The sequence below is a fragment of the Astyanax mexicanus genome, chromosome 21 (genome assembly GCF_023375975.1).
Source record: "Astyanax mexicanus isolate ESR-SI-001 chromosome 21, AstMex3_surface, whole genome shotgun sequence".
Lineage (NCBI taxonomy): Eukaryota > Metazoa > Chordata > Actinopteri > Characiformes > Acestrorhamphidae > Astyanax > Astyanax mexicanus.
In genome coordinates, this window is record NC_064428.1 from 36424490 (window position 1) to 36437027 (window position 12538).

General features: G+C 35.4%; 1 protein-coding gene across 2 annotated transcripts; it reads right to left on the minus strand.

Annotated features, from left to right (window-relative positions):
* Window positions 1-735: 735 nt before the first annotated feature.
* LOC111189588 (CMRF35-like molecule 1) lies at window positions 736-11235 on the minus strand. 2 transcript variants are annotated; one of them, XM_022663258.2, is made up of 6 exons: window positions 11136-11235; window positions 9206-9532; window positions 8440-8487; window positions 3764-3868; window positions 2698-2723; window positions 736-1797 (listed from the first exon to the last, which is right to left on the minus strand). In XM_022663258.2, exons 1-6 carry the CDS (start codon window positions 11182-11184, stop codon window positions 1696-1698), a joined length of 657 nt encoding a protein of 218 aa, XP_022518979.2. In that variant the 5' UTR covers window positions 11185-11235; the 3' UTR covers window positions 736-1695. The 2 variants fall into 2 exon arrangements, with proteins under 2 accessions (XP_022518979.2, XP_022518980.2); XM_022663259.2 differs by lacking the exon at window positions 2698-2723 and having other exon boundaries at window positions 1711-1797.
* Window positions 11236-12538: the final 1303 nt, after the last annotated feature.

Genomic DNA, 12538 nt, shown 5'->3' on the forward strand with positions numbered 1-12538 from the left:
GACAGACTTTTAGTGGTTAATATTTACAGAAAACTCTCTAAATCACTCACATTTCCTCCATTACTGCTGTCCTGTCAGGAGCTGCGAGTTCGGTTGCTGAGCAACGGCGCCGCGCGCGCGGCTGATAAAGCGCGGGAAAGCAGCTGCCTGTAGGCTAATGGTGAAGATTCAGAGCAGGTTAGCTCCAAACAACACGACTTTCCACAGCAAATCCTCTCAGATTCAGAGCCGCTTTTCTCTCCATATAAGATCAGCTCACTCAAACACACCTGCCTGAAATGGCTCACCTGTTCTACAGAGTTTATGGGGAAGAATTCCTCACACTAAATCACTGCAGAACGCTAGAGGGAGCCCGCGAGAGAGACCAAAATGAATGGGGGTGAATGGAGCTAAACGGCTAAAAACACTAATTAAACATAGCAACTCTACACTTAAGTCGAATATTCATTTAATTTTAGAAAGTAAAATGATGTATTTCGATGAAAAGCAAAGAAAACATCTACATGTATCAGTTTTTCTACAGTAAATTTATTTTTTAGCCTCAATTCAGAGAGAGAATCCTGTCAGAACATCATCAAACTCACACAGATAATGTCTGAAACCACAACATTATTATTATTATTAGTATCATATATTAAACTATCATTTAGAGTCACTTTAGATGGACATTTCTAGTACATTTAAAAAATGTATTATATAATAATAATAAGAGTATAAGGGAAAATAGGCCTATGCACAACCTGATTCAAACGTAATGTGTGTATTAACAAGCTGTACTGATTTATTTCCTTTTTTAGTAAACCCTTATAAAATGTATGTATGTACACTACTGTTCAAAAGTTTAAGAACAACCCAATTTATTCCCATTTTTTTTTTTGCTTTTTAAGCTCAACAGGTCTCGGGTCCAGTCAGGAACCGGAAATGGTACAAAATATATATTAGTAGTATATCATATATTGTTTAAAAAAAGAGGAGGTGGTTTTTAGCAAACAGTTTATTGGTTAACAGCTTACAGCCTGTAAATAGCAATGGAAATAACCTGAGCTTTTTAAAAATATATATTTTAAAAAGCAGTAACAAATGTTTCCTATACCTTCGAACAGAATAGAATAGCTGGGTATGATAAACTAAATTTGTATAAAGACTGAGACAAAAAGTTCACATACAGTTTTATAGTTCCTACAATAGTTTCTTGCTGTAGGGTCAGATAAGTCCACAGCATATTGTTGTTGTGAAATCTGTGATTTTATTATTATTAGATTGACTTTAAATAGTAATTTTATTTATAAAAAATCTGTTCTCTCTTTCTTTGAAACTGGGAGTTCTGACCAGCAGCACAGTTTAAAATTTAAGAATTGTTAAAACATATAATTATGGATCAGATCAGCATTTTGTGGCATTGGGTCAGCAGTGAAATCCCCATGAATTTTGAATAGATCTTAATTTGTTTTCCGCAGCAAATCAACAACTGATGCAGCTTCGTTTTTTAACCATTTTTCATTAATACATTTTTGAGTATGGGAATGGAACTTGGGAAGTGGAATATGTCATCAGACCAGAAAAGGAAGATGCAAAAGCACAAGAACACATACTGTAAAATAATTATAATCATTACAAACAAAAGATCAAGTGGGATTAGGCCCGGTCAAGCTGTTTTGAGTTTTTTGACTCAATCTGATTGACTAGCATTGGAGTCTAGTCTATATGGTTTGCAGACACTTTAAACTCCATGTTCTCGTAGATTAGACTCTCTGGGTTCTGGTCTCCAGGTGTGGTCTCTACATGGTCAGTATTGACCTGAAAGCAGAACATAAAACAAATTATAAAACAAATTATTGAATTTGCACTGGATTGTGATTATGATTGTAAAATACTGTTGTATAGTAGAGGTGGGACAAAATATAGATATTGCGATATCAATCAATCAATCAATCAATCAACCTTTATTTCCACTCTGTAAATATATTAAGGGTAACCCTTATTTTCAATGCAGCCAAGCATACACAAAAATGAAAGGGATTAAATTTTTTTAATTGTAAAACAAGCAAATAATATAAAATTTAATTAAGAAAAAATAAATTAATTTAAAATAAAAGGAGATGCAAACAGGCTAAAATGTAGAGCAATAAAACAAAGAGATAAATACGTAGAATAATAAAATATAAAAAAATGAAAGAAATAAAGGACTAAAATAACTACAATTTAAAAAAATATAAAAAAGTAAATGATGGAAATAATAAAATAAATAATAATAATAATATTAAGTAAAAAAATATAAAAAGGTAAACGACCAAAAGTAAACAAAACAAATAAAAAGATGAAATGAAAAAAAAAAATAAAATAAAATAAAAGGGCTAAAATGTAAAACATAAAATTAGATCAATAAAAAGACAAAAACAAAATAAATAAAATATATATTGATTTCATTTCGATACATTATCAATATGTATCGTCAAATATAGATATTGTATTTGAAGCATAGGAGCTCCAAACATCCTAAGACTCTTTCTGAATTTGACTCACTGCTTCATTACTCCACATAGTGGCACTATAATCAAATGAATAGTGAGTTAATAAACCTGCGGTAAAGAATGTTGTTTGTAAATTCTGTGAATCGTCTTTGATATCATTGTTAATATGGGCGAAATATCATAAGATGCTCTGTGATTCACTCCCCTAGTGAACATTAAAACTCACCTGGCCTCTCGTTGATGGTGAACAAGCTGTGGATTCAACAGGAGAGCACAAATTCAGGACTAGGAGTGTGAATTTGAGTGTGTTTGTGTGTCTTATATTGTGTGGCATATCATATTGTATGCAATAATTATAAAAACCCATATTGTGATATCGCGATATTCATCAAAGCACTTGATTTTGTATTTGTTTTGCTATTTTCTGTATTTTATCATTTTTTTGCACTTTTATGTTTGTTTGTTTTTTCACAAAAATAGGGTCTTGGTAAGATACTGTTAATGAAATGGACAAAGATATTTAGATTTTTTGGATTTTACTGAATGTAAAAAAAATTATTATATTTTACAGCTCGAAAAAAAATGAAGAGATCACTTCAGTTTCTGAATCAGTTTCTCTGATTTTGCTATTTATAGGTTAATGTTTGAGTAAAATGAACATTGTTGTTTTATTCTATAAACTACAGACAACATTTCTCCCAAATTACAAATAAAAATATTTTAGTCATTTAGAGCATTTATTTGCAGAAAACTAAAAATGGCTAAAATAATAAAAAACGATGCAGAGCTTTCAGTTAAGTAAGTTCATATTTATAAAGTTTTAAGAGTTCAGAAATAATCAATATTTGGTGGAATAACCCTGGTTTTTAATCACAGTTTTTTATGCATCTTGGCATCATGTTCTCCTCCACCAGTCTTACACACTGCTTTTGGATAACTTTATGCTGCTTTACTCCTGGTGCAAAAATTCAAGCAGTTCAGTTTGGTGGTTTGATGGCTTGTGATCATCCATCTTCCTCTTGATTATATTCCAGAGGTTTATAATTTGATAAAATCAAAGAAACTCATCATTTTTAAGTGGTGTTCTATATTTTTTTTACAGACCTATATATTATTATACTAAATAAAACAATTATATTTATTTTGTTGCAGTAGTATATTCTTGAAATTAACTTAAAATATATATTTTTTGTCATCGTCAAAATTATTGTTATCTCAAAAATACCCTGAAATAATTTTATATTAATTTAGGACAATATCACTCTCCCCTATTGTGCATGTTGAATTATTACCTCTTAATGCACTGCAGATGTTTTCCCAGTTCTGATGAAGCATCAGAGACGCAACCAGGACCACCAGTACAGCAAGAACACACACAGGAATGAAGTACCATCGACCTGTGTGATGAAAGATGGAGATTACTATAATCTACTCTGTATATCCAAATGTTAGTAAACACCCCATTCTAATGAATGCAGCATTCTGCTACTTTAAAATTGCATCAAGCATCGACACTGTAGAAATGTAGAATTTGAGAATTGCTGCCAATAGAATAGGACTCTTTAGAGGGATATAAAGCCCTCCAGCACTGAACGATTGGTGCACCATCCAATATTTCGTAATCATCCAACATTCTGACCTAACTAATGTTATTTTTGGTAAATGCAGTCAAATCCTTTAAGCAATGAACCAAAATGTAGTAAAAAGAGTCTACTTTACTCTACTTTTTATTGCACAGCTGATACAATTACATCACTCTTATTTAAGATATATTTTTACATAGGTTAGATATTGATATGTTTATATTTACTTGGGTGAGCTGACACATTTTGGCAAATAATCTGCTCTGCCCTGTAGATGGCACCATTAGGACATCCACTGGTATTCCTCTTTAAGCACAATGTCCATTATTGGTGTAGTTAGTTCTCTAGGTTGGGTGTTCACAGTTCACAGTAAAAAGTTTGGACACATCTTAATTTCATCTAAATTCAGTTTTTTTCATTATTTATTTATTTTATGTAGCTGAACTTATAGAAGGAAAACTTACGGAATTATTTAGTAAATTAAAGAGTGTTAAACAAACCAGAATGTGTTTAATATTTTACATTCTTGCTTAGGTAGAGTCACCTGGAATTCAGGCTTTCAGTTAACAGCTGTGCTGAACTCATCAAGAGTTAATTACTTGAATTTCTTGTCTCTTAATAAAGTGTTTGAGAGCATCAGTTAAAGTAAAGTAGTGAAGAGGTAGAGTTACAGGTATACAGTGAATAGTGAATATTTGAGTAATGTTCTAATCCAGATTATGAGAAGCAACAACTACTCAACTAAATAAAGGAAAATAAATACTTTAAGAAAAAAGGAAGGTCAGTCGATTGTAAAAGAAAAATTTCAGGAACTTTGAAAGTATCCTCAAGTGCTCTCACCGCAAAGACCATCAAAAACATTATAATGATGAAACTGGCACTCATCAGAACCGCCCCTGAATTAGTTGATCAGAGTTAACAGTATTGGAAGACAAATGCACCTAAATGCTTCAATGGGTATTTTGGTTTGTTTAACACTTTTAAGTTACTATATGATTCTTTATGTGTTCCTTCATAGTCTGAATCACTTCTCTATTCATTTACTATGTAGGTAAAAATTAAACAAAATAATTTTTTAAAATGAGAATGTATTGGTACTTCATATGATATAACATTTGATCAAACCAGTGTCTTTGTATTTGAGATTGAGTATCTAGGGTCAATCAAACCAACCTAAAAGCGAACTGGTTGTTTTTAAAGCTGTGTATATGGTGAAGGTGCACATTATTAAAGCCCACCTTCTGGTTTGTGTCTCATCGACTACGTCAGCTGAACACGTCTGTGTTCAGAAAGTCTTACAGTCATCTAGTGAGGGTTTAACTTCTCTTTACCTGATGACTTTCAGTTCTTTTTACAGACTCTGAAAAGCGCAGTGAGTAGGCGTTTACTGAACCAGGCCTGGAGGAGGAATTTGACTACTCAGTAATCTGGAGATACAGTATATATAGAGGGTGATATACAGTATAAGATGCTTATTTGAAAAGTCTTCACCCCCTTTTTCACTTTTTAAACCCTTTTTTACTATGTGGTTTTTATGTACTCTGACATGCATTGGCTGTTGTGACATTGACAAATTCTGTCCAATCAACTGAATTTACCTCAGGTGGGCTCTAAACAAGGTGTAGAAACATCTTAAAGATGATCAAGAGAACTAAGAGAGCCTCAGGGATACATTTCGAGCGTCATAGTTCAGGCATTTCTTGTTTTTCCTATTTAATAAATGTAATCTATTTTCACTTCCTCAATTTGGGGTATTATTTATATATATATTGTGGCGTGAGGAGGCGGGGGAACCGTGGGTCCGCCCCACGCCGGAACTCACAGCCATGTCTGTCCCAGCCGGTGTGCATTCAGGACTGATTAAGCCGCCAGCTGGGACAGGCATAAAAACTCTGCCTCAGCTCACACTCGAGAGAGACTTGGACTTGGGAGGAGTGAGCTGAGGCCGCACGGACCTTTAAAACAACCCCAAAGTGATTTATAGACTCTAGAGCCCCATTGGGCCGAGCTATGTTCTTTTAAGTTTGTTTCTGGGTGTGGTGGAGGGCGTTAAAAGAAAATAAAGGTATGTTTTGAGTTCATTTACTCCCCGTGTCTGTGTATTTCTGTGAGCTTCCTCCTTCCGGGTCACAGTGGTCACGCCCCTAACCCCAGGGGCCTACCACAATATATATAAACACTAAACTTCATTGGAGTCAAGGCAGGAACATTTTTTAAACATAATTTTGGAAGGGCACCATTATTATTTATATTTCTCCTCATATCAGCAGCTTAATGTTAGTACTCAGGTGAGCTGCTGATGGAAGTGAACACATCCACTGAGCTGCAGGCATGGAGAATCCTGGAAAAATCTAGACCCTCAACACAATACTGATCAAGCATATCATTATGATCATCACCTCCTTGCTTCTAGACCTATTATCCAGCACTGCTGTACCTGATCCACTCGTACCAGAACAACACACACTAACACCTCATACACCACCACCATGGACTACAGTCTATTATTATTTATATAAATGTGTGTAAGTTCAGACAAAGATATATATACACTACCGTTCAAAAGTTTGGGGTTACATTGAAACGTCCTTATTTTTGAAGGAAAAGCACTGCACTTTTCAATGAAGATAACTTTAAACTAGTCCTAACTTTAAACAAATACACTCTGTACATTGCTCATGTGGTAAATTACTATTCTAGCTGCAAATGTCTGGTTTTGGTGCAATATCTACATAGGTGTATAGAGGCCCATTTCCAGCAACTATCACTCCAGTGTTCTAATGGTACAATGTGTTTGCTCATTGGCTCGGAAGGCTAATTGATGATTAGAAAACCCTTGTGCAATCATGTTCACACACCTGAAAACAGTCTAGCTCATTACAGAAGCTACAAAACTGACCTTCCTTTGAGCAGATTGAGTTTCTGGAGCATCACATTTGTGGGGTCAATTAAATGCTCAAAATGGCCAGAAAAAGAGAACTTTCATCTGAAACTCGACAGTCTATTCTTGTTCTTAGAAATGAAGGCTATTCCATGCGAGAAATTGCTAAGAAATTGAAGATTTCCTACAACGGTGTGTACTACTCCCTTCAGAGGACAGCACAAACAGGCTCTAACCAGAGTAGAAAAAGAAGTGGGAGGCCGCGTTGCACAACTAAGCAAGAAGATAAGTACATTAGAGTCTCTAGTTTGAGAAACAGACGCCTCACAGGTCCCCAACTGGTATCTTCATTAAATAGTACCCGCAAAACACCAGTGTCAACATCTACAGTGAAGAGGCGGCTGCGGGATTTTGGGCTTCAGGGCAGAGTGGCAAAGAAAAAGCCTGAGACTGGCTAATAAAAGAAAAAGATTAAGATGGGCAAAAGAACACAGACATTGGACAGAGGAAGACTGGAAAAAAGTGTTGTGGACGGATGAATCCAAGTTTGAGGTGTTTGGATCACAAAGAAGAACGTTTGTGAGACGCAGAACAAATGAAAAGATGCTGGAAGAATCCCTGACGCCATCTGTTAAGCATGGTGGAGGTAATGTGATGGTCTGGGGTTGCTTTGGTGCTGGTAAGGTGGGAGATTTGTACAGGGTAAAAGGGATTCTGAATAAGGAAGGCTATCACTCCATTTTGCAACGCCATGCCATACCCAGTGGACAGCGCCTGATCGGAGCCAATTTCGTCCTACAACAGGACAATGACCCTAAACACACCTCCAAATTGTGCAAGAACTATTTACAGCAGAAGCAGGCAGCTGGTATTCTATTGGTAATGGAGTGGCCAGCGCAGCCACCAGATCTGAGCCCCATTGAGCTGTTGTGGGAGCAGCTTGACCGTATGGTACGCCAGAAGTGCCCGTCCAACCAATCCAACTTGTGGGAGCTGCTTCTAGAAGCGTGGGGTGCAATTTCTCCAGCTTACCTCAACAAATTAACAGCTAGAATGCCAAAGGTGTGCAATGCTGTAATTGCTGCAAATGGAAGATTCTTTGATGAAAGCAAAGTTTGATGTAAAAACAATGTTATTTCAAATACAAATCATTATTTCTAACCTTGTCAATGTCTTGACTCTATTTTCTATTCATTTCACAACGTATGGTGGTGAATAAGTGTGGCTTTTCATGGAAAACACAAAATTGTTTGAGTGACCCCAAACTTTTGAACGGTAGTGTATATAGACGCACACATCTGTGAGTGAGTGTGTTTGTGTGTGTGTGTGTGTGTGTGTGTGTGTGTGTGTGTGTGTGTGTGTGTGTGTATGTGTGTGTGTGTGTCATTAGTCAAGAAAAGGAATTGAGATGGTTGTGGCATTTCGTTTTTGCTGTTCTGGATGGTAAATTTGGATATAAATAAATGTGTGTGTGTGTGTGTGTGTGTCTGTGTGTGTGTGTTACCTTTAGTGGAGAAGTGTGTTGATGTTTGAGGTGTAGTGACCTGGGGAGCTGTATAAGAGAGAATGAATGAGAATAGATAGACATACAGACAGACAGACAGATAAATATATAGATAAACAGACAGATAGATTAACAGACAGATAAATAGACAGATAAACAGACAGACAGATAAACAGACAGACAGACAGATATGTAGACAGATAAACAGACAGGTAGAGAAAGATTGACAAACAGAGAAACAGACAGATACATTAAAGATAGATAGATAGATAGATAGATAGATAGATAGATAGATAGATAGATAGATAGATAGATAGATAGATAGATAGATAGATAGATAGAGAAACAAATAGATAAAGATCAGACAGAGAGAGACAGATAGAATGACAAATAAACAGACAAAGAGACAGATTGCCAGACAGATATATAGAAATAGTCAAATAAAAATGGACATAGAAAAATATATGGATACATATATAAACAAAGCAACAGATAGATAGATAGATGGATAGATAGATAGATAGATAGATAGATAGATAGATAGATAGACAGACACACAGATAGACAGACAGACAGACAAATAGATATGGACATAGATATATATATATATATGGATATATATATGGATATATGGATATATACACATATACATAGACCAATAGTCAGACAGACTGTAATTGTATTTAAATGCTAGTAATTAATGTATTACTCTGTTATTATTTGTGTATTTAGAGTATTAATCTGTAGTAATATAGTGAACTCTTACCATCCCGCACTTTTAGAAGGAGCTCATGGAACGTGTCCAGGCCATTTCTCTCCACTCCGCACCAGTACTTTCCAGAGTCCCTCTTCATCAGCCGGGCGATGGTGACGGTGTAGCTTCCTCCTCCTCGGTCGTACAGCGAGTACCGTCCGCTCTGCGCCGTTCTCCCCACTCCTTTAGACCGGATCAGAACCTCCATTTCAATACAGTTCCACCTGCAGAAGTACTTGATGTTGGTGCTGGCCCAGGAGTGGGTACAGGTGATGTTCAGGTCTTTACCCTCTGTTCCTTCTACCTGGAGAACGGCCATCACCTCCTCTTTACTGAGAGCTGACGGAATAAAACCGCAAAACTCTTTAAAACTTGGGAATTTTGACAAAATATAAATCTCAGAGTTTTACAATGACTGGATCAATAGAAAGATTCAGATGTTGGATGATCAGTATCTGCAACTCATCTCCAAATCTCCAACTCATCCCAATCTAAAGTATTGATCATTTTAGAAGACACCACAGCTAATACTGTAGAAAATAAACATTATAAGACAGACAGATGGATATAGATAAATAGAGATGGACATAGATAGATATATGGATACACATATATATTCAGACCAACAGACAGATAGATTGAAACTCTATTCACATTCTAGTAATAAATGTATTATTCTATTGTTAATTGTGTAATAATAGACAGACAGATAGATAGATAGATAGATAGATAGATAGATAGATAGATAGATAGATAGATAGATAGATAGATAGATAGATAGATAGATAGATAGAGAGAGATATTGACAACAAGACATACAGATACTTAAAAAAGACAGACAGAGAGATAGATAGCTATATAGACAGACAGATAGATAGATAGACAGACAGAGAGAGATATATTGACAACAAGACATACAGATACTTAAAAAGGAGATAGATAGCTATACAGACAGACATACAGATAGATAGATAGATAGATAGATAGATAGATAGATAGATAGATAGATAGATAGATAGATAGATAGATAGATAGATTGACAGACATACAGATAGATTGAGAAAAAGACAGATAGATAGATAGATAGATAGATAGATAGATAGATAGATAGATAGATAGATAGATAGATAGATAGATAGATAGATAGATTGATTGATTGATTGATTGATTGATTGACAGACAGACAGAGAGAGATATATTGACAACAAGACATACAGATACTTAAAAAAGACAGACAGAGAGATAGATAGCTATATAGACAGACAGACAGACAGATAGATATATATAGATAGATAGATAGATAGATAGATAGATAGATAGATAGATAGATAGATAGATAGATAGATAGATAGATAGACAGACAGACACACAGACAGAACGACAAATAGACAAACCCTTCAACACTTGGGCTTTTTGAAATCTATTTAAAAGAGGTTCTATGAAGGTTAGCTTCTAACCGTACAGAAATGATGTTCCAGGAACATTATAAAATCGTATGACATAATAACAGATTGCATCACAACATTATTAAAATGTAATACTAGCATTATGGACAATTTAAAAGTTTAAAATAATCTTTGGCAAAACTAAAAATTAAAACGCTGACACAAGTTCAAAAACGTTAAATAAAAAAGTCTGACAGATTGAGTGTTCAAAGAATATTAACTGTAACATTCAGGAAAACTTCTACATACTAACCAATGCTTCAGAGAGTCTTATTCTATTGGCAGTTCTTTTCTACCACAGTGATTTGACAAGCTTTGCACACCTATGTCAGCAGTGTCAGCAAATTACTGCAAAGTAGCTGAATGCGGCATTTATTAGAAGTGCAATCTCTAAACATGAGGACGAACTATAGTGTACAAGGGTTTTGAATGGCAGAAAAAATAAATAATAGACAATTTATAAAATTAAATGAATAATATACTGTAGATAAACTCACCACAGAGGAGACAGCAGAGGACATGCAGCGTAATTCTGATCTCCATCATCAGTTCTGATCACAGAGTCAGCAGTGTGTTATGTGGAGGTGCCGGCTGACTTCTGCTGGCTTTAAACCGCAGACTGAACGGTTTCACTCTGAATACTCGGTTCCTCAGCAGACGCAGCATCTCCAGATTTCGGATTTGATTTGAGTAATATGGAAATTGTATGGAAGAGCTTCAACCTGGTCTGGGAAAACTGTACAATTTAAGCACCTTTGGTAAATAATGGTCAATAATATTGATTGTCCAGACATTGCGAGGATCATTGCTATCTTACAGCCCGCAAACAGTATATTTTCACACCTTGCACCTGTCTCGTTTAAAAAATAGCAACGGTGCTTCTGAAAATATCTACACTGATGGGCGTGCTGTTCTGGAAATGAGGTGTGTTCAGGTAAATTTCTGGAGTTTTGCTTGTTTATCATGGCAACAGAAAACACAGGAGCTCCACTGACTGAATACAACCTAGACAGATGCTAACAGTTAGACGTTCATTGCTATCTTGGCAGCAGAGGTGCGCTAGTTATACAAATACACATGAACACACAGCAGCACAAACCCAACTTTTGCATCAACCATAAACGTAAAACTAAATAAAATAACATTGCTTTTCCCATAAATTAGCTATTAAGTCAGTTTCCTCTGCCCAGAAGTATTGGACACGTCCAGGTAGATGTTGTGCTGTTAAAATAGCAATTCGCCAAAGTCAGAGCTCACCTGGATCTGAGGAAAAAGAGAGCAAGTGACAGAAAACACACTCATGATTAATTAAGATCATTGTGAACACATTGAGCCAAGCAAGTTGTACTTTTCCCGTGTTTACGATAGCAAAGACACACTGACACACCCTAAATCAAGCGGCATGGTGCTGAGTGGTTGACGGCTCGCCTATAGATCACTAAAATAGGTTCCATGGTGTCACTTTGCCTTCATGTACTTTTGCACATTTTATAATTTTTTTTTTTTTTGAAATTCAGATAAATAATACTCTGCTTCATTTGTACATTATTTTGTTCATAAAATTGTCAAAAAAACAATAAGCATTTCTATCTATAAATGTAATTCGACAAAGGTAAAGGAAACAAATTTAACATATGTGTTGTGTATGTATGACTTGCAACTGAGATGAAGTAAACATCTTCTGACTATTTTAGCAAAGAAAGTTTCATTATTTTAAAATAAAAACCCTAAAATGCAACAGGCCAGCCAGACCCAGCAGTGTAACAAAAAAAACAAAGACCCTATAAAGGTTAAACTGTTTTTTTAGAAGACCTGATCTGTTTTCTGGGTGATTTTAGGTGAAAACACCACCCCCATCAGTGTAGGTGAAAAAAGGAACATTGTGAAATACAAGACATTT

Excerpts from the sequence above, each read along its gene's own strand:
- LOC111189588 (XM_022663258.2), bottom strand. The coding sequence starts at position 11,184 with ATGATGGAGATCAGAATTACGCTGCATGTCCTCTGCTGTCTCCTCTGT. Across the intron at positions 3,869-8,439 it reads AACACACTTCTCCACTAAAG|GTCGATGGTACTTCATTCCT; the intron begins GTAACACACACA and ends TTCATCACACAG. Across the intron at positions 1,798-2,697 it reads CACCATCAACGAGAGGCCAG|GTCAATACTGACCATGTAGA; the intron begins GTGAGTTTTAAT and ends TTCTGCTTTCAG.